At 41.3% G+C, this 23,392-nt stretch overlaps 1 protein-coding gene across 2 annotated transcripts in view; it reads right to left on the minus strand.

The window, feature by feature from the left end:
- Positions 1-249: 249 nt before the first annotated feature.
- The window catches only part of LOC129767305 (uncharacterized), a 42,068-nt gene continuing 18,925 nt past the window's right edge, over positions 250-23,392 (minus strand). For both annotated transcript variants that reach the window (XM_055768029.1, XM_055768028.1), the window contains 4 exons: positions 13,280-14,151; positions 2,473-3,204; positions 823-2,407; positions 250-749 (listed from right to left, as the gene is read on the minus strand). In XM_055768029.1, the coding sequence (XP_055624004.1) occupies positions 732-749; positions 823-2,407; positions 2,473-3,204; positions 13,280-14,151 (3,207 nt within the window). In that variant the 3' untranslated portion in view covers positions 250-731. The remainder of the gene's footprint in view (positions 750-822; positions 2,408-2,472; positions 3,205-13,279; positions 14,152-23,392) is intronic.

Raw genomic sequence — 23,392 nt, forward strand, 5'->3', positions numbered from 1 at the left:
AGATCTTGTACTCGTTGATCCTCCCGCTTAGTTGATTATCGATAGATTGATCAGCTTCCGTTCGTCGCTCGTTCCGTTCGGAATAAGGGCGAAGGCCGTCAATTCAGTTTCTTTGGATTTCGGTCAAAACTGGCATTAGCGTTCGCTTCATCTTCGTTCTGAATTATGTTCCCGGTTTCCTTCACACCCCATGCTCTCCCTTATCTATTCCCAGAGGACTGTTCGGATTAAATAATTTATTCCAGAAGCTGAAGGTTAGGCTAGTAATGTATTTTGTCCTGTATGAGATTACTGAATTCGATTAATGAATTGTCGTAGCATTTGTAGAATTTCGTAGCCAAATGTATACTCCTACTCAGAGAGCCGATTATATGCAAGATCTAAACATGGGTTTCATATAAATAGTTTCATGAAGTTAACGTAACTGTTCAACAGTGGCCTATCAACAGTTCTTGTGGATAATATGTTTTACACTTAATTTGTTTCTCTCTTCAGCTAGGAAAAACGCGGCGGCGAATAAAGAGCGCTGAAAATATCACATAGACAATTTGCAGCAAACACGAAACGTAACTTACGTCGAATCGCAACTGCTGATCGACTTCGGGCGCTTCTGCCTCCTCAAATAGCGCTAAATTTCCGCACGAGATCATCATCTTCGTTCCACACCAAGCAATTTTGGAACGGATCGAAAGCTCACAGCTGTTCCCGCGACAAGATTCGCAGTGCAACACTCAGTAGAACATGGGTATCTGTTCATGGAAACAAGAAGTACGGATCCGGTGACGAACATCTCTCGATTACTTCATGATATGATTACATTACCTCCTGATCGATGTTTCCCTCGTCGTCTTCCTCGTTCTGCCAGCCATCACTTGTTCGTCCTCTCTGCTGTTGCTGCTGCTGCTGCTGCTGCTGCTGATGCTGATGCTGATGCTGTTGATCTTGGGAAACTTTTTCCACCATACGATTCCTTTCCATGATGTCCGCCAAGTCATCATCCAATTTCCTCTGCAGCACTCTCCAGCGTTCGTCAAAATTGTTTTGTGGCACGTTCTCAGTGCCGACGTTAGGTACAACTCCCGCAACCCCAACACCACCGCCCACCGCCCCCGATGAGTGCGGCTTCTCCATATCACAAATCTGGTCGGCCTCCGCCAAGTCATACGTGGTGGAAGCGTATCCATTCGAGCTGCTTACTCCCCCATTAGACATTTTATCACTCTCCGATGCACCGTATACTCTTCTACTTACCCCGCCGACAGTCCCTAGCCCAGCGGGAGCGGGAGTGTGCGGCGAGAATGGGTTCTCAAACACTTCGTTGTTATCTGTGCTCACCTCTCCGGTGGTATTATTATTGCCATTGCTATAGCTAGACAACGAGTCGTGATGGACCTGTTGTTGCATAAGCTGTTGTTGTTGCTGCTGCTGCTGCTGCTGAGCTCTCATTTGTCCTTCCTCGTCTCCGTTCGGATCCGAAGACGATACCGCCTCTGGATCACCCTCAACGGCCGACGATCGCAGCAAAATGTTATTCAGAAGATTTTCAAGATTCGATATAAACTCATCTTTGTCGGTTCGATTCCAACTCTCCAGGTGGCGCAAAAAATCCTCCCGACTGATGAGATCGGTCGGATCGTTGTGGGCGAGGAAAGCTGCCATCGATGGGCCAAACATTGCGGTTCGAAGCAGCCCACTTTGGTCCTGATGCGACTGATGCTGAAACAGACCATTGGCCGCACTTGCAGCGTGGTTGCAAATCACTCCGGCAATTTTGCAGAGCACGGAATCGTTGATATAATCCACCGAATTTATGACCCCCACAATATCCCCCATAATGATGTTAATTATCTCGGAGCTTGGTATTCCCAACGCATTCGGTTCCAGCTCTTTCCCATTGCCGTTCGTCCCGGATGTGTTCCCGATAGCATTTGCGATGGGAGTACTCTCCGCAGTTGGAGCAAATTGATAGCCTTGTTGTTGTTGTGGTTGTTGGGACTGCGGCTGGCGAGGGTTAGCAAAAGTCTGGGCGACCTCCATCTCCACTATTTCCACATTCTCCCCGACGACCGGAGGTTGACCACCGATGACATCATTCACGACTACCTGGCCCCCGCCAACACCGACCGTGAGAATAGCAGTTGAACCAGACGATGCAAGATTATTACTTCCAACGTTATTAACATGACCTCCCTCTTGCTGATCCTGCTGCAGTGTAGACTCGATATAGCGATTATATAACTCCTGAATCGATTGCAGTGTTCGCTGTCGCAGTGGATCGGAGGAAATCAGTTGAAGCTCACGGAAAAGTTGAATCAAGAAATGTGGTCGGGACTCGTTAGCAGTTATCAAGTTTTTTACCTCCTGATAGACATTCTCCTTCAGTGCTTCGAACAGTTTTGAAGTTGACCTGTGGAAAATAAACGGAAAATCAGAGTGCTATGAAGCGAATCAATTCAAACTACCGTAACTTACTTCGAATCATGTTGATAGTTACTGGCGGTGGCCAGATTTAAATCACTGACCATCTCTGCGTGGGCACCCACTCCGTAGAAATTGGAGCTGGATTCTCCGGTCTGGTTTCCATCACGACACGAACGCAGCGAGAGAGGATATTTCTTGTGGGCACTTCCCTTCGGATGACTTTTGTTGGCCAGTCCAAGATTTATGGGGTTCGTGTGGAACTGCAATTCACCCAGATCAAACGATGTTGATTGGTTGAGCGAAGTGTGTTGGAGCGGTTGCTGCTGTTGGTGTGATTGCGTCGGTATTTGCTGCTGCTGTTGGGGTTGTTGTTGATGCTGATGCTGCTGGTGGAACGCTGCTGGCTGTGCCATCTGATGAAACTGCGAAGCATCCTGCTGCTGAGAAGGAATTGTCTGAAAGTGCTGGGACTGCTGCTGATGATGACTGGTTAAACTCGGCTGTTGCAAATTCGGACCCAAATCGGACGCGGTTTGCTGGTTGATGTTGCTGAACGAATTGTTACGGTTGAAATTCGGAGGATATTTACTGCTGCTGCTACTGCCTGCACCACTACCGCCGCCGCCGATGGCATTGCTGTTGTTGTAGTTTGTGATATTGCTGCTGTTGTTGCGCTGGATTTGATTGTTGATATTGTTGTTGGTGCAATTACCCGAACCGAACGCGCAGGAATCTTCGTTGCTCTTGCAACTGTTGCTCGACAGAAGGTTTTGTCTTGAGTAGCTGTGAACATAGGAAGGGAATCGATCAATGATACAGACATTAGATCCGGGTCTATTGTTTCAGGGAATCATCAAAATGTAGTTTAAAATAAAAATAATTGTTAGAAAAGTGGAATTTGTCATTCTGGACAGGGATCAGGGAGTTTTCATTTAGTTCATTAGCGCAAAACCAACACGATAAAATGTTAGATGTATTGCAGATAGCAATTTTTGATTATTAACACGTTGAGCTTCAACCGAGCTATGAGACCGACAATGGACTGTTTGTCTGACTTATGGTGATTTTTCTGCTTTTCCGGTTTTCCGATAGTAGATTCGCCACAGTGTCGAAAGTAGGTAGGATTTAAGGAAAATTCCATTCATCGCCATCCGCAATTAGTTCATTTTTTTAATGCAAATGTTATTTCAGCGATTATGGCCAAAGCATATAATAAAGTTGAATTATCTATGTTACGAAGAATATGAGTTTAACGTTTAGGTATGTCTCCACACAATAGATATATCCTTCTAAATAGTACTGATTACGACTACTTTATCTCCCCGCGTAACTGAAATATTTGTTTTTATAAGCCATTAAAGTCTCTTCCCTCAACCATTCAATCTATGATTTAAATCATCTTTAGTAATGGTTTTGAAAAGGACCGATGAGTGGCTTTGTAACAGACACTGAAGATGGTTGATATATTATTGATGCTATTCAATGAATATTCGATATTATAACTGCTGCTTTCACCATACAATATGGGTTCTTTGATATGGTGAAATATTCTCTACTTCATATCAAACATTTCGGGCCCGATCACGAACGCCACTTCACGGGGGAAAAGAAATGAAATGTATACAACCGTGAAGTGATGTTGGTGACATGACCCTTCGTATTCTCCGCTACCAATTCTATAGTACGCGATCTGTATCGAAATATCATCGATACTTCGTTTTTCGCTCCGTTCAGACCGGCAGCAGAATAGAATCGGAATTGGAAGAGAGAAAGCATAGTGCTTTGACGAGCGAGCAACACCATTCTCCAGCCGCTTCACAATCATAACAAATGAGTTTCCGAACGGGCACCCGTTTATATACAGATTTGTGTGATTTCCATTCCAGCGTGACGTGACAACATTTTGAACATAAACACGCAAACATGAACACCCTTGCACAGGTTGGCGCACATGCACGCACAGATGCATACATAGAGTTAATCAAAAGTTTTTGATAACAAAATCAAATGTGTTCCCCCGGTAGTGAGCACCGCCCGATGCGCCAAACTTGTGCGAACCATTGATGCCAAGCATCAGAGTGAACGTGTCAACTAATTACAAAGTAAAAACTGGGGGTCGGTTTAGGGCTACCTTTTGGAGATCGGTTCAGGACCAGCCCGACTTTTTCGCCGTTCCCCGGTTAGGACCACCTTCCCCCATAAGATGAACCTTTGCAAGGGAAAGGAGAGATCATACAAAAGATTCTTTTAGGAAAATTTTCTCAAACTTACTTTAACATCGTTCACTTTTTGGAAATCGTGTAATTCGTACATGAAAACAGGGAAAAATCTGCTTTTATTGAATCAAAACGTTGTCACATCACGCTGGAATGGGTTTATTGTGTAATTTACCATATCAGGGTGTTGACTCAAAATCCGAAAAAAAATCTCTGATATTCCCTGATTTTCCAGTAATTTTTCAGAGAAATTCCAGATGTAGACTAGCAATACAATTCTCTAATAGTAATAGGAATACCGGTAAGTTTCTTCGACTTTTTTTGTTTAAATTAATGCCTTATTCTGTAAAAAAAAGTTACAAATGTAATATTCAAAGTATTGCCCATCTCTAGTCACAACTTTTTCCCATCTTTCTGGCAATTCGCAGATCCCTTTGTGGAAGCAATCGGCCGGTTTTTCGGCTAACCACGAATCGGTCCAATTTTTGACTTCATCAGAACTGGAGAAGTGCTTTTAAACTAGGCCATGTTGCATCGATCGAAAAAGGTAGTTATTGGACGAAGCAATGCCTAGGAATACGGCGGGTGGGATAGGACTTCCCATTTCAGCGTTTCCAAGTATGTTTTAACCGGTTTTGCGACATTTGGTCGAGCAGTGTCATGCTGCAAAATAACTTTATCGTGTCTTTGCTCGTACTGTAGCCGTTTTTCTTTCAGTGCACGGCTCAAACGCATCAATTGTCGACAGTAGAGTTCCCCCGTTATGGTTTCATTCGGTTTTAGCAGCTCATAATACGCCACACCCAGCTGGTCCCACCAAATAGACAACATAACCTTCTGGCCGTGAATATTCCGCGCGGCCATCAATGTTGATGCATGGCCGGGGTATCCATACGTTGCCCGACGTTTAAGATTGTCGTAATGGACCCACTTTTTATCGCCAGTAACGATTCGATGCAAAAAAACCCTTTTATGCCGTTGGAGCAGTTGTTCGCACATGAAAAAAGGCGTTCGACATCTCGTGGCTTCAATTCATACGGTATCCAATGTCCTATCTTTCGGAACATTCCCATTGCTTTTAAACGATCGGATATGGTTTGCTGAGATATTCCGAGTGTATCTGCAAGTTCTTGTTGCGTTTGTGATGGATCTCGATCGAGTAAAGCCTCCAATTCTTCATCTTCAAACTTTTTTGGCGGTTCGGAACGTTCTTCGTCTTCCAAGTCAAAATTACCACTTTTAAACCGTGCAGACCACGGTATGACACGTTCGCTCAGTTGGAGCATGGTCACCATAAACTTCCACCAAAATGCGATTACTTTCTGCAGCTTTTTTTCTTCATATTGAAGTAATGAAGTAACACTCCCCGCAAAAACTCTCTCGTTGGTACGAAATTCGAAATATTCGAAGTGGCAAAAAACTATGTTGTTTACGTTGCAACTTTTGACAAAGTCGCGCAATTTTGAATCTAATGGATCCGAGAGCGAGTTTTTTTTAATCCATCAATCCATCCTTTGATGAACCGTGTAAAATATGCAATCCGAAGCTACCCAAATTGAAGAGTTTTTTTTATTCTCCATTTTGATAGACCAGTTGCAGCTCGCGTAATATGACTATTTCACGTTTATACCACCCATCGACATAAAAAAAAGTTTGTTCAAATTCTCAGGCCTTCTTTGAGCGCTGCAAGTTGAGAACGTCCCAAGAACATTGACGTCATGTAACGATTTACCGAATCCTTCTCTTCTTCAACCAAAAATCTGATATTCAGATACATCTGTAGCTTTTTTTAGTCTTGTTCAAAAACTCGTCGAAATCAAGGACAATGTATAACTTAAAAAAATCATCGAGCCAAACATCATCATAAGGCTCATCTTATCACGCCCTAGTTAGACCTCAGTATTCTGGCTGTCTGAAACTGGCTGGCTGGCTGAAACATTCCTCTCAATACAACCATATCTTTTCCAATAGTGCGGAGAGATTTGTGACACATAACTGTTTCCAGGCACCACAGGATCTCAGCTTTGATAGTATGATTTTCAAGCATGATTTTACCAATAGAAAGGTAGTAAAGTAGTAGAAGAAGTAGAAGAAAAGGTAGTAAAGTAGTAGAAGAAGTAGAAGAAAAGGTAGTAAAGTAGTAGAATAAGTAGAAGAAAAGGAAGCGAATTAGTTGAAGTTGAACGGCAGATACTGATGTCAAATTCCAGTAATAACAGCGCGGACGTAAAAGTTGTCTACTAAAGGGTGTGTCACATCAAATTGCATCACGGAAAAAACGCTGTAGAAATTTAATTTTTAGGAATTATATCTTCAACTTTCGCTTTAAAATCAGATAAGAGTGTATAGATCACGTTGGCCATGCTTCACTGTCAATTTTTCGTAAATTTGGAAAAATGTCGTCGAACGTCGTGAATTAATCCTGTGCACTCATTTCGAGAATCCGGAGTTGTCACATCGGGACATCGGTAAGATGCTGGGAATCATCCAATCCACGGTCAGCAGAGTACTAAAACGATACTTCGAGAACCTAACCATCGACCGGAAGGTGAAGAACGGCAAAAATGGATGCTCCGTCAGTGAAAAAGATCACAAGCGCGTAGTTAAGCAGTTTAGACGTGATCCGAGAAGTTCGGTACGGGATGTCGCCAATAAGCTGAATTTGTCAAGTTCATTCGTCCAGCGGACCAAGCAGCGGGAGGGCCTGCGTACATACAAGGTTCAGAAGGCTCCTAACCGCGACGAAAGGCAAAACATGGTGGGGAAGACGCGAGCCCGGAAGCTGTACACCGAAATGCTGACGAAGCCGCATTGCCTGGTAATGGACGACGAAACCTACGTCAAAGCGGACTTTCGTCAGCTGCCGGGCCTGTTGTTCTTCTCCGCAGAGGACAAATTCAGCGTTCCGGAGGAGATTCGCAAGCAGAAACTATCCAAGTTTGCCAAAAAGTACATGGTGTGGCAAGCGATCTGCTCTTGCGGAAAGCGGAGCGCCCCCTTCGTGATGACCGGTAAACGGGCAGGTTTACCTTGAGGATTGCCTACAGAAGCGCTTACTACCACTATTGAAGCAGCACGAGGGCCCGACCATCTTCTGGCCGGATCTCGCTTCGTGCCCCTATTCAAAGGACGTGTTGGAGTGGTACGAAGCCAACGGGGTCACCTTCGTGCCAAAGGAAATGAACCCGCCCAACGCGCCGGAGCTTCGCCCAATAGACAAATATTGGGCGATTATGAAGCAGGCCCTCCGGAAGAACCCAAAAGTTGTCAAATCGGAGGCGGACTTCAAGAGAAAATGGATATCTGTTCAAAAAAAACTACAACCTGACGTTGTACAGAACCTTATGGACGGGGTAGAGAGGAAGGTACGAGCATACGGGCTTGGGCTCGAAGTATGAATAAAAAGAAAATGCCAAAAGTTGTTTAATAGTTTTTATTTTACTGTCTAAAATTTTCAAAAGGATCGGTCTACTGGGCGAATTTCTACAGCGTTTTTTCCGTGATGCAATTTGATGTGACACACCCTTTATTGCGCTGTCACATATATTTTTTTGGTAGCATTAGCATTCTAATAATTGCAATAATCAGAATTCTAATTGGCGGAATTTCTTTTTTTCAGATTGGTGACGAAATTCCTGACCTTGTTTAAATTCCCTCATATTCCCTGTTTTTCAAGGATTTTCAAGATAGTCCACATCCTGCATATGTATCGATACGATAAATACGTACATGATTAAATTCGACTCTGTTACAGCTGAAATGCTAATGAGTCTAAATAATAATCAAAATGGGATAAAAAAAAATAATCGCCAAACCAACTCGCAGAATACCTTTTTCGACAAATGGTGTTATCGGCTTCAGTTTGGACGTTTGACCTGGTTTGACCTAATCAGTGCAAGCCAGCGAAGCGAATTCTTCTCAAAAAGCTTCCTGTTGTGCCATTCAAACTAGACATTTGCTGGCTTCTTGCATTCTGCTACGTTAAGGAGGCGATGTGCATGGTTAGCGAGCTTCGAATTGAACGTAAAAATCTTCTAACCCACGCCACTTAAAGCTAGAGGAATTTATGGGATTGGATTTGACGCAATATTTGGATTGCCAGAGTTTTTCTCCAAGATCTACTGAAACGAAGTTTTCGTCCGATGATTTCGGTCAGGCCAAAAACGTCAGAAATTCTCTGGTCAGTCGGGTCGATGTCACCAATTCTATACCGAGTGATTGCATTATGTACTTTTTGAAATAAGTGTGCGAAGAGAATTGCTGTGTAAGGTCCAACAGCGGAACTACTTGTGATTTTGGGATAAAGATGTGACTCATCTTTAGCTATGGTACAAAGATAGATGTACACACCATATGCCTTTCCCAATGCATCGCAGAATCCATGCATTTCGTATAACAATTGTTTGACAACCGATACAATTCACTGAGGACCAGGAAAAATCCGGAGTTCGTAAAGATTTTCCTGAAATAGTTGAAGTCCATTGTCGAGAGGTGCATCCTACTTATTCTGACTTCGCTACAAGTTTTGTTGATAGATTTTGTCCTGCCGATTACGAGATCCATTAAGTCCAAGCTGATCAAACTATTCGGCAGCATCCGATAGTGGGATCCTCCAATATCCTTGAGAATTTGTTATCGGAGCAGAGGAAGAATTCAGGTAGTAAATTATTCGTCACGTGGAAAGTATTCGAGGACTTGCGGATAGTTCGGAGATCATTTCAAGAGACGAAGTCCTGCAGACTGAAGCAAATCTAGCAACTCAGCACACAGTTGATTTTATCAATGCCGATTAGTAGATCGTCAATGTAAATAAATCATAGATCGTAGGCTAGTAGATTCACAGGGGTTCCGACGGAAAATATCGGCTTTAGGACTTGATAAACCGACGATCGAGCAAGTAGAATTTACCGATATATCTTTTCAATATCCGACACCATTGAAACCAGATCATCTTGAATGACGAAACTGATCATCAATCCAATGTTCATGGATACTCCACTATCTGTAGCACATGAAATTTGTTAGTCAAGCTGTCACGTTTTACGACGCAGTGAAGGGGCGGATAACATTATAGAGCCTCGGGTTCTAGATCTCCAGAATCAGTTAACTTCTCTGTAAGTTCCTCCAGAAAATACTCCTTTATGAGGTCTGAATACGCTTTCGCCAGTAGTAGATTAGCTTAGAGGCGTCACTTCAAGGGGAGAAATTATCGGATGCTAATTTACATAACGTCCTGAAATGTTATCGCTGCAAAATGCGCTTTAAAAAGTCTTTCGTCTACCTATCGTCACTCTTCAGGTGAACTAATATAGCAGACGTGGAAAAAAATTGTGGGTGAAAATGATGCCGGAAACAACCCATCCGAGTACGGTCTTCCGCGGCGGACCAATCACTTGTATTCCTCAATGAGTTCGTAATTGACCTCATCCCGTCAGTGAATATCAGTTTATGGCTACTGTATTTTCGAGCAGTAAGTTCCAAGTAGCTCGTACGAGCGATTTCTTCTGCCTGACCCGTTTTATAAATACTCTTGATAGTCCAATCTATTCGCACCGGGGGAACATTCCATGGTCTGGATAGAACTCTAAAAACCATAGTGGGAGAAGGAAGCTGTTCGGAGGTTAGTTCTGAAAAACGTCTTCCTGCTTCTTCGAACATTCAGGTTGAAGTTTCGTTTGAACGCTCGAGAGTGCGACAAGCACGGCGAACCAGAGTGCGACTGAGGTGAAATTACGAACTCCACATTCGGTGTAGAGAGAAAGAATAGGAAATGATCTGATTGCACCAGATGATACTCGTTAGAGGCGAATGAACTGCATAGTTTAAAGCCTCTTAAAAACAAAGAAAGAAAGAAAGATACTCGTAATAAGCTGTTGTAAATTGGTCGTAGGCCATGAAGGTCCGTAGGGTTGAATAGTTCGATTCCGTAAAGAAGTTTCGAGGTTATAGTAGCATATAGTAGCAAGGGTTCGTCGTTGTCCCCACCATCGGAACGCTTTGATAAAGTTGAACCGTTTTCGCAAGTCGTTTCGTGTCCTTGCGACATGCGTTTTTGTTGTCCTTCGACGATTTATCCAAGCACCTAGAACCCTTGTCGAGCTAACCTTCTGGATCACAGAGTTGCGTAATTTAGGCTTCGGTATTCGGTTGAAATGATGACGTTTTTTGCTGCAGATATGGATCATCGTGCTTTTAGATGGGTTGATTGTGAAGCCAACCGATGTCGTCCACTTGTTTAACGTCTCGATGTTACCTTGCAGGTGCTAATGGGCAACTGCCGTATACTTGCTTGAACACGAAATTTCAAAATCAACTGCGTAGCCACGGAGGACACAGTGGGATAACGGAATATCGAAAGCGGGATTCACTACCAACAGGAAGCGAGTGGGTGAAAAGGCACCGCCTTGTGGCACTCAATTCTCTTGAAACATTGGACCAGGTTGAATGCTGCGTTTCACTCTTGGGTACACAAAGATTCTGCAGGAAATTTTTGCACTATTACTGGGTATAGACTTCCGCGATGAAATTAAAACAGTGTGATGTTATACGAGCGTCAACAGCGTTCGATGGAACGATGACGCCAATCCCTACGCCTAGAACTCCCTAGTGAATTTTGTGCGTTGTAGCTTCAATTCCTGAAACAGCTTCACTTCACTCTTTTGTTTTTAAGGGGCTTCAAACTTTGCAGTTCGCTCGCCTCTAAATACCTGAGACAGCAGCTGCATCATCAAGTTTAGTTGCGACGCAATGTCGACAAGAAAACATATCACATTTGTTTACGTTACTATAAGTTTTTTATTGTTCTGGTGTCGAAATCCTTCGAGAGAAAACATTCCTTTGGTTGCGCAATACAAGACCGATTTAGTCTAGTATTAGGCTGTCAAAAAAGTCCTGCGGTATTTTTTTTGAATTTTTATTTGTTCATAAAATTAGTTACAATCATCTGTTTTAAGTCGAATATGCGCCGTTTTGTTCGATGATTTGTTCCCAACGAGATGCCAACTTCATAATACCCCTGTTATAGAAGCTCGCTTCCTTATTGGGAAAAAACTCGGATAGCCAATTTTCACAGGCCTCTTTTGTGGATAACTTCTGACTACCTAGCTCGTTCGCCATGGACAAAAACAGGTGGTAGTCATTTGGTGCATGGTCCGGATTATACGGCGGATGCAAAAGAACCTCCCATCCGAGCTCCCGGAGCTTCTGGCGCGTCACCAAAGAAGTGTGTGGCCTGGCGTTGTCCTGATGGAAGACAATGCGGCCTCTGTTTATCAAAGATGGCCTCTTCTTCATGAGTGCTACCTTCAAGCGGTCCAGTTGTTGGCAGTACAGGTCCGAATTGAGCGTTTGGCCATAGGGAAGCAGTTCATAATAGATTATTCCTTGTCAATCCCACCAAACACACAGCAGAACCTTCCTGGCCGTTAATGAGGGCTTGGCCACCGTCTGAGCCGCTTCAGCGGGCTTCGACCACGACCGTTTGCGCTTCACGTTGTCGTAAGTGACCCACTTTTCATCGCCAGTCACCATCCGCTTCAGAAACGGGTCGATGTTTTTTTGCATCAACGTGTGTGGCACCCATACATCGAGCTTCTTTGTGAATCCAAGCTTCTTCAAATGGTTAATAACGGTTTGATGACTTATCCCCAGCTCTTGGCCGATGCTACGGCTGCTACTATGCCGGTCTTTCTCGGCTAATTCAGCGATTTTGTCGCAATTTTCGACGACAGGCCTTCCGGAGCGTGGCGCATCTTCGACGACCTCTACACCAGAACGAAAACGTTGAAACCATCGTTGTGCGGTGGAAATGGAAACTGTATCGGGTCCATAAACTGCACAAATTTTATTGGCAGCTTGAGATGCATTTTTGCCTTTGTCATAGTAGTACTGTCGGATTTTCTCTTTATTTTGCTCCATATTTGCGACACTATAACTCACGAACGACTTAACCAAACAAAACACTGTCATGGACTATATTATAGCGCGCAAAAATACCTTTCCAACAAGCTATAGTATGACTTGATACAAAGAATACAACTAGAACTACACGCTTACAACGACACCTCGCGGAAATACCGCAGGACTTTTTTGACAGCCTAATATGTATGTCTATTATCTTTTTCAAAACGTTTGCCGAAAGCAGAATATTAGCAATTCCAAACAGAACTAAAAAAATTGGGGAAGGTACAAAACACACGAATCTAAGTCCACATCAATTAGTATTATTATACACTCGAGATCAAATCAGCACTACTCGCTTATTTAGACACACTCAAAAACTTCGTAACCTGGGTACTCAAACCACACTTACCATTGGTGGATTCAAAACAGGATGCGCCATCATCCATCGAGGGGTGGATAAATCTTAACGAGCTAAACTAAATTGGACCGAGGGAGAAGGAATTTGCGGCAATGCACAAAATGCAACAATGCACTATTCCGAACGAAAACAACCGTGCAGAACTAAAATCTACGTTGTGTTGATCTAACCTACTAACTACCATCTACAGAAGTACGTGTGTGAAAAGAACTAATAAAAGGATAAAGCAACTATGGTTGGATTATGGTTTGCTTTAGCTTCGCTGATCGACTAGTATGTATCATTTCCAGCTCTAATACCGCTCCCGCTTTGCTGGGATTACCTTCTAAAGTTGTCCCAGTAGTTGTTGGCGCGAACACCCGGCAAGACCTGATTGTTGAGAGCCTGGGTTTGCTGAGAAACGACGTTGCTGCTGTTTAGATTACTGCTGTTGTTGAGATTGTTCAAGCAAGCTTGCTGCGGCGGCAGTGACGGTGGTGGCATAACGGATCCCGCCTGCTGCATGCCAGCAGTGGGGCCATTGGCCAAATTGTTGATCATATTGGATGGCCCAAGGCTGCTGCTGCCACCACCACTGACGGAAGCATTGTTGTACACCGGCTGCTGCTGGTGCTGTAGATTGGCGTCCTCGTTACCGTTGACGGACGTCCCGCCCTGAAGGGGATTACTGAGATTCATGAAGTTATTCGAATGCTGCTGCAGAGACACCTGGTGATCGTAAAGCGACTGCTGCTGCTGCTGTTGAAGCTGTTGCTGTTGCTGCTGCTCATAGATAGCGTTGTTAGCGGTGTTAATGTTAACGTGTCTGAGATTGCGATAACTGCGATGACTGCTGCTGCTACTGGTAGCGTTAGCGTTTGAGATGTTAGTATTATTGCGCTGTATTTGCTGGTTGACCGAGTATTGGGACGATTGCTGCGAGGTGGTCGGAGTGAAGGATTGGAATTGGCTGGAGCTTCCCAGTGTTCCGTATGGGTTTTGCTGGAGGGTACCGGTTGGTGGAAGCGAGTGGTACGGAGAGGATGGGGTTTGCTGATGTGTCATCGATGGCTGCTCCGAACGTGCCCGACTGTATATAGAACTAGACAGTGCGGATGCTGCGTGCAATGAGTTGTTCGGTGGGGTGGATTCCGCACGAATCACGTGTGCATCGTTCAGAAGCATATTACCACTGTTGAGTATGCGTTCCTGCAGCTGTGGAAAGAGAAAAAAAAACTAAATCAGAATTTAAAAAAACCTCTTTGTTAGAAAATGAACTTAATTTTTTTTAAATTGTTTTTCAATTGTTCTTATTTTTGTATTGTTTGTTTTGTATTGTATATTGTAAATTATATCCTACATTTCATTCTCTGACTAAAATTTTGTAGGTCTAACATAAAACATAAAACATAAAAAACTTAGCATTTCAAAAAATGTTTCCTTTAAAACTGTATGTTCTATCTACCGCCGAGTGTATGAGCTTAAACCATAAGCCCCACCCATAGGGAGTGCAGAAACGTACAAATTGCTGGAGCTGATCTGTGAGCCACGCGAGTGCGTGTACAAATGCACATTCAGTCAGTCTTATTCCAACCTTCCAATCGACAAGACAACATTAAAAGTAGAGCTTTTAAATAAGTAAAATCAATCCAGTTGTGTTATTTTCAAACTTTGTGCCTTGTTTTCGACTGGACTTAGCTTGTAGATCCATGATAGGACCCCACCAGTGGTAATCCTTTGTGGACACCTACAACTGTAAGATTTTCATACAGTCCACAATTCTAGAACCGACGACCGAATACCGATTTTTAAATCCGATTCCGAACACTGTATGAACTAGAGATGGGCAAAACAGTTCACTTTGATGAACGGTTCACTCACTAACCGTTCATCTAAGTGAATCAGTTCTTTTGAACCGTTCTTTCACTCTTTCATTCAGAACTCAACATCAGGGCCTGACAATTTCACTTCAATTAGCACATCGTCACTCAATAATGTGTCTATCGCTTCTCAGAACAGAACCAGAACCATGCAGGCTATAAATATATCTATTCTCTTTTCACGCACAATAAGAAAAATATCTCGTCTCTTTCGTACATATTCCTTTCATTTCACGTTGATTCCTTTCATTCTGCAAACAAAAGCGACGTTAGAAATCGTCACTTAGAAATTAATTTGAAGCATCCATGTATTCTGGCCGTTTGTATAGAAATGAATGTTTCCTTGTTGCATTCGAAACTTATTCACTGAAACTAATGAAAACGGTGCAGTGAGTGCTGTGTAGTATGCCTGCAGGAGTAATTATTTACCGGCGCTAGTTGTCAGTGTGAAATTAGTGATGAAACGGATAGTGGTTTGGTCGGATACTGGATACCGATCAGCTTCGAGTCCGGATAGCCGAGTATTCGACAGCCCGATGTTTGTGTTTGTGCTTGTTTGTGTGCGTGCACGTGTATTTGTGTGGGTGTTTGTGTATGTTCGCGCGTTTTTTAGGTGTTTGTGTGCGTGTGTGCGCGTGCGTTTGGGCGTGTTTTTTTGCTTGCATGCAGGTGTGCGCTTTTTTTATGCGCGGGCATGTGTAGTCGTGTTTGCGCGCATTTGTGCGTGTTTGTGTGCGCGTGTGTACGTGCGTTTACGCGTGTTTTTTTCTTGCTTGTGTGCAGGTGTGCGCGTTTTTTGTGCATGGGCATGTGTGGGTGTGTGTGCGTACGCGTGCACGTATTTGTGCGTATTTGTGTGCGTGTGTGCACGTGCGTGCTCGATTCTTTCCGCGCGTGCGTCTGGGCGTGTGCACGTTTGTGTGCGTGTATGTGCGTTTGTGCGCACCTGTGCGTCCATTTGTATGTTTGTGTGCGCTCGCGTTTTTGTGCATGTTTACGCGTGTGTGTGCGTGTTTGTGCACCCAATGGTATGTGCGTGCTCGTGCTTCCGGCGTTGTGTATGCGTTTGTGCGTGCGCTCACAATTCTGCGTGGGCACGCTGAAAGCGCAGACCTAGTCGAAAATCGCGTAATTTCGAGCAAATCGTGTAAAAAAAATCGCGTAATTTCAAGCAAATCGCATAAAAAAATCGCGTAATTTTGAGCGAATAGCGTAAAAAATATCATGCAAAAAACGCATTAAAAAGAATCCAGCGTACTTGCAAATAACATGCTTCTTCGTAACATGGAATACATGTTTGATACAGGAAATATAATAAAATGAAGACAACTCAAATCGGACTACTCTTTTCACCCTTAGAGAGGGTGAAAAACTTGAGAAAGGAATAGTCCGATCTGTGCCGTCTTTCATTTTATTATATTTTCTGTAACAAACATGTATTCCAAATAACAGAGAAACATGTTATTTACAAGTGATTGAAGAATTTTGAACACGGTCCGCGACGATCCATTTTGGTAAAATAAAACTTACGTTTGAAAGCAGCAAGCATCCTCTAACATGCGAAATGAAAATAAATATAACCCGTTCAAGCAGTTTTAATCGTCAGTGAAAGCTTCTGCTTTTATACTTGTAAGAGAACGAGAGAGGAAAGGAACGAAACAAAAGAATCAATGTTACTGTATGCGTAGAGAATATTTCGTTTCCACTTCACCCCGATACACTGAAATTAATCCACCGAAAATGACTGTAGTGGAAGTGAGAGTTGTATGAATAAAATTCAATCGTATTTATTAGCTTCGAAAATAACTAGCCCTGCTCAACATCAATAGACAGCTATTAATTGATATCATTGGATTGGATAGTGTACGTATTGGATTCCTATTTTTGAAATTTAGTGGGGAAAGATAAGCTTATTCACTAAAAGTCGCAAACTGTATGTGAAAATATGTTTATCGGTCGACAAAAGTGTTTGTAATAATTTGATGCGCACAAAATATGTGCAATTTTTCATATTCTCTTTTTGGACAACACACAGGTTCCATGTAATATCATATTTTATAATGTTCATTCAGGGAAAAAAAATCAGCAGCGCTTTTCACTAACAATCATTCATACAAACAATCACGATAACACGTACACGCAATAGGCCAAACAATGAATTGAGAGCAACCAAAAAACTTTTTTCTCAACATACCCTCACTATAACATTTTATGTTTACCTAATCCATGAATAGCTCCAGCGCAGAAAGTATATGATTGTTACGCGGAATTGAAGGAATACTAGTTTATATATATAGTTTTGCTTTTAAAACTACCAAAATTTTGTTTTATTTTTCACCCAAAATTGAGTATACATTAACAAAATAAACCCTGCGTTACATGCATTTTGCTCATAAATGACAAATCGTTTTATTTTCCTTACAAGCGTTCTCGTTATTTTCATCCATTCCGTCCAGCGCAAATCAGTTCAGCTGCACTAGTTCGTTCGCAAATAGTTTTGCACGCAAACACTTCGTTCTCAAACAGTTCGTTCCCAAACAGTTCACTCTCAATCAGTTCTTTCCCATACAGTTCACTCTCAATCAGTTCTTTCACAAACAGTTCACTCTCAAACAGTTCACTCGCAAACCGTTCTTACGGAATCAGTTCGTTCACAAACCGTTCGCTCGCAATCAGTTCGTGGGGAGAACTACCGTTCTTTGAAAAAGAACGACCGCTCGTTCTCTCTTTTCGGCGAACTAGTTCTTTCGTACCGTTCGTGAACGGTTTGCCCATCTCTAGTATGAACTACAGAATTTTGGTCTGACAATAAAATATAGGGAATAGTTCAAGCTTTCACCAAAAAGATACAAATAAAAATAGATTTAAAAAAAACATTTCGAAAATTAAAATTAGTTTTTCTTAAAAACATTTTTTTCTTTAAATTCTGCTACTGTTAAGTAATTTTTTAGGGATTATTTTTGATTTTTTTTTCAGCGTAATTTAAAAAAAAGTTTGGGTTTTTTCATGTTTGAGTTTTTTCATGAAGATTTTGCTACATTTCATTCTTTGACCAAAATTTTGTAGGTATCATAGTTTTTGAATTAGAATTTTTTGTAAAAACTTAAATACAAAACTGGCCCTTTTAAAAAAGTAGTCTATTTTTTTGGAGATTTCAAGTATGCAAAGTTGCTCAAATGACTCAAATGTGTTTACACCCATAACGTTTCACTGGCATTAAATTCGTCCATTGAAAATGTGTACGTTATATAGAGGTAAAATGTACGTTATATTGAGTGACGTTATGTCGAGGGCACGTTATATCAAAGTTTCGCTGTGCTTATGATGGAGACTACCTAAAATCACAATTTTCATCATCATATGACCAATTCACATTACAGCTGATTTTTTACAAGAGCGTATTCAAAACCATTGATCTTTCTTCCAATTCAAATCCCTTGATTCGTCCACTTTTTTGAAAGGTCTAGTTCAGCGCACCTGTGTCAAATCAGCTATTAAAATGTTTCCAATCATATAAAAAATGTCTTTTTCATGATTCACAGTAATTTTATAGGATATTTTTACGGATTCATATGTTTTCTAGGTTTATAAAGTTCACTATCTATAATTATTTGGTACTTATTCAGACCTTTTCTGGATTATAACACTTGCAAATATTGTAAACATCATGCTTGCACACCACTTGTATCAGATTGATATATCTAAATCATGTAATTAATGCATCTCGATGACCTCAATGTACTGATGTCCGATGCACTGATGTTGGTTTGTCCACATGATTACACATTCTTTCTTCTTCGAGTTCCCGTACAACTATTCGCGTCTCACAAGCAGGAATTATAAACAAGTTTGACATGGAATCAAAAACATGGTACAAAGACTCGAATATTCAAACAAATCTAAAATAATTCATCTTTCAACGTTTTTAGTACCTCGTCCAATGTTTCTGATTTTAACATGATTGGCGATTCTAATGTTGCCTCAGAACCTCAGTTGTACACTGCCAGTGATGAATCTTTGAAAAATCGAAGATTACTCAAACTTCCAATTATTATCAATGGTAGTTTAAGAGTTTCAGTAAAATAAGGAACACGATATGAAAGTTATTCGGTTTTGTCAGTAATGATTTTTGCAACACTTTTTTTCTCCGAATAAGTAATTTCTCTAAAATAACGTACGATTTTTTTAGTTTTTATTTTTTTTGTGCAAGTGAATCATTTTTTAGTGTCTTTAAAATGTTATCTTTGATGTCCAACTTTCTGGTGCCATAAGGTCACGTAAGTCTTGACATGGAAGTGGTCACTTCCATGATGATATTCAAGTTGGATATCGTCAAAAAACTAGTCAAAGCTCACATTTATTTAAACATACCACCGATTCAATTCACGCCTATTTGAGCTTGAGCTTGAGCTTGGGTAAACTGTACAATTCGTAGTTTCTCTCCGTGATTGACCTGAACCAACCAAATTGCACAAAGAACACACAGAATGACGCTTGGGACTAGCAAATCATTCTCGTTGTGCAATTTTCGGTGATTCGAGCTTTAAATGGTCAATAGCGACGCCGGTCACGTCCTTACAGTCACCAGAGAAAGGGATGGAATATTAGTATGATATTCGCCGCCCGAAGGCCAGAAGGGTCGCCTCTATAGCGTGGTTCCCTAGCGTTTATTAAGGAAGGGATAATTGTTAGTGAGAAGTGGTAAGCATCATAATTCACTGTGGTAAGTGATGTAAACGCGGTCTATCGACCACTCAACAAAACTAAATTTTGAGAATCTCATATCTTAAAATCTCATATCTCGGCAGAGATCTTTAGGTATCCTGAGAAGGAAAACTTGTAACATTAAATAGATTTTGAATTTCTCGCACATATTTGTTTACAAGCTAAACACAATCTACACAAACTACTTTAGATACGCAACATAAAGTGAACTCTGACAACTCCATAATGTGAGGCACATCCTGGAGTTCGGAGTCAGTCATTTCAAGATGAATTCACATGGAAGCTTGCATTGTAGAAACTGCTGCAGCCCAGTTAACGCGCACCCAATCTGAGAGCAGCCCAGTTGAAGAACACCCAGTTAGTGAACGATTACTGTGCTGTACTGCAATACAAACGAAACAACTTACACCTATCAACAGTGAAACCGAACATTAGAGACGCATTCGCTAGAGAGGATAATAGGTTAAGAGAAAAAGGAAAACCACCAGCGTATAAGTGAATCTCACTCTCCGAATCAATCCGCCACTCGCTCAGAACATGTTACATACACACATATCCGCCCGTCACTTTTACTTCTTCAAGTTATTGACTGCAGCGTGAGCTCCTATTTTGCTTACAATTGTATTTAAATCTGAAACCGTTAACAGTCATCGGAATTCGAATTAAAAGAACACAGCTGCCATATGAATATGTTAAGAAAGGGATGAAAAATAAAGCTTAGCTCGTATCCTCAGTCCAGCGATGTTAGCGCTTCCTTTAGATGTGATACGTTCACTACGGCGATGTAAAAAAAACAAAGAATATCTTCATACCCGTTAGCATCTCTGAATCAACCACATGAAGCTAAGCATAATTTTTGCCATAATAGATATTTATAAACAGTCATCGCGAAACCGATTACGCGACGATAAAAACACAACACGCAACTAAGAGCGCGAGAACTGAGAGAGCCGTGAAACCGTGAGCGTGGCGAACAAGAGCACATTGCGAGAGTGCCGACAATTAGGAGCACAACGATTAGAGAAAATTCTAACTAACAAACAAATACGAGCCGAAAAAATGGCTTCTCTCGATCTGTTGAGTCACATATTATTTTTATTTCACTATAAAACATGGAATCCAACCAAATTTCATTGGTTTTCCTTCCAGTAGAACAATGTTCTTCAGTTTCACTTGTCATGACACTTTCGAATAGAGATGGGCAAACCGTTCATGAACTGATCAAAAGAACTAGTTCACCAAAAAGAGTAAACGAACTGCCGTTCTTTTTTGCTGGGCAACAGTTCATATGAACTGTATACCCAGTTCAGAACGAACTGTGTACCGTGAACGATGAGCTGATAATACAGTTCAGAACGAACTGACCGCTGACTGAACTGTGTATACAGTTCAGAACGAATTGCGTATGCAGTTCAGAACGAACTGTGTGCGATGACCGCCGAATGAACTGTGTATGCAGTTCAGAACGAACTGTATACGGTAAGCGGTGCATAAGAGGAAAGAAAACGAACGAGTGATAGATGAATGGTGCTGCAAGGTAAATAGTTCTTAAATTAACGAATGGAAACAAGCGATAGCCCCATGAAAAAACAAAAATAATATGTCGGTATTGTCGCTTTCATAAAAAACGCAACGTTTCAGGATACGATGGTTTTAAATTGGATTGTTAAATTATTTATCAAATAAAAATTTAATTTCATGTTTTGGAGTTCAGGATAAATATTTCAGCAAGTTGATATGCAAATCTACCTCACTTAGAAAAAATTGTTGAAAGCGGAAAGATTTAAACAGGCTTGTTTTATATTATATCATATTGTGCTCGATAATTTTGAGATGGACGTTCGCGGTTTGGGTACAGTTTTCCTATAGCATTTATTGCAATACATCATAAGCAAAGCAGCACAGCTAGTTTACGCTGAAAATAATGAATAACGACTCAAACAAAATCAAAATTTCAAAATCAAAGTTTGATTTTCTATTGTGCTAAGTTATTTCTAACCAATATCGGACGTATAATGATTAAAACGGCATTTTATGAATGAACAGTCTCACATAACATCCCAAACTTTTTATACTTGCTTTGACATATCCCTCCACTGTACAAAAGAGTGAGTGAACTGCTCAAAAGAACTAGTTCACTTAAGTGAACGGTTGGTCACTGAACGGTTCATTAAAGTGAACCGTTTTGCCCACCTCTACTTTCGAACGGCAGGAATCGGAAGCAGAAAAAGGTCAAAACACGGAGCGCAAAAACACACGTCCACTCCAGTACGCTACTCAACCCGAACTCTTTTTGTATCTCGTCTATTTGTTGTTCCAAAAGTATAAATATAAAGTTCATTCGCCTATCACAAAAATGTATCACCGGCTATCTTCAAAAGGAACTTCAACAATTGACAAAATGAAATACTGTACTACTGATTCTTACACGGATCAAATTTGAGAAACGGCACAGGTCGTACATCTCATGCCAAACAATCAAAGAGAAAGTTGCTCAGAATCATCCATAGTTGTTGATTCTGAGCTAGAGATGGGCGAGCGCTCACGAGCCGCTCATTTGAGTCGGTTCGTCAGAAAAAGCGTACGATCCACGGTTCTTTAAAAATGAGCCGCGGCTCTCAAATGAACGGCTCTTACATGAACCATGGTTCAGAAAAGACCCACGGTTCTTTTATGAGCAATATGGGTATCTTATGAAAGAACTTCACTAGTAGGACACAGAGTTCCAAGATGGCGGCCGTTACAAAATGGCAGAGTACATTTCTTCTGAAAACCCCATCATATGAGTATCAGAGGAAAGGGCTCGACTAGTAGGGCACAGTTATTTATGATAAATCCAACTCCAAAATGGCCAAGTACTTCATGATAATACAGTTAATCATGAAAACATTCCATTCCAAACATTTTGAAAATTTTTGGGATGTAAAGCGGGGAGAAAACTGTGTCGTTATCGAAAACTGCTATACTCTCCCGACTGATAATTCGACATGATTAACATTATATGGATCAAGAGCAATCAGTTCTAGTGATTATAAAAAGGCTCTATAATAAATTGATTCCGGAGCTGGTAATGTGTTTTACAAATCTTGAGTCAGACGTATTAGTAGCCTAACCAATACTGCTAGATCCTCGCTTCAAGCAGCAAGGTTTTGGAGATAACAGAAAGTACAACTTTGCACACTAGTCGTTGATAAAGACGCTAAAAATGACATCCATAGAATACACGCCTACGAAACTACTACAAATCGTTGGTGGTGAAGCGCGGTCATCTGTATGGGAGGAGTTTGATGCATTGGTTGGCAATCTTCAATCCTCACATGATCCAAAAGCTGTTGCAATATCTATTGTAGATAAATATTTAGCGGAACCACATTTGCTGAGAATAAGCTACCCTTAAGTTTGGTGGAATGAAAGGAAATCTATCTCTCCGCGGCTCTACCATTTTTTTTTGAAAATATTATGTATTCCGGTGACTTTAGTACCATGTGAGCGAGTTTTTCCGAAAGCAGGACAAGTTTGCAGTGAAAGATGTAGTAGACTTTCATCAGATAACATTGGAATGATAATGTTTGTAATTAAAAAAAAAAATAAAGAAGATTATTGTGATGGAAATATATCAGAGAAAACCTTCAGTAGAGTAATATTTTTACTATTCTGTGCACAGATTTTTGTTTTAAACTTTATTTTTTATGTCTTTCATTCTTTACATATCCGAAGAAATCATTTCTTGAAAAGAGCCATCGAGCCGCTCAAATGAGCCGACTCTTTTCATTGAGCGCACGGCTCTGAGCCGCTCACTGAAATGAACCGTTTTACCCATCTCTAGTCTGAGCTTATGAAATTAGTACGAG

Source organism: Toxorhynchites rutilus, chromosome 2 (assembly GCF_029784135.1).
Source record: "Toxorhynchites rutilus septentrionalis strain SRP chromosome 2, ASM2978413v1, whole genome shotgun sequence".
Classification (NCBI taxonomy): Eukaryota; Metazoa; Arthropoda; class Insecta; order Diptera; family Culicidae; genus Toxorhynchites; species Toxorhynchites rutilus.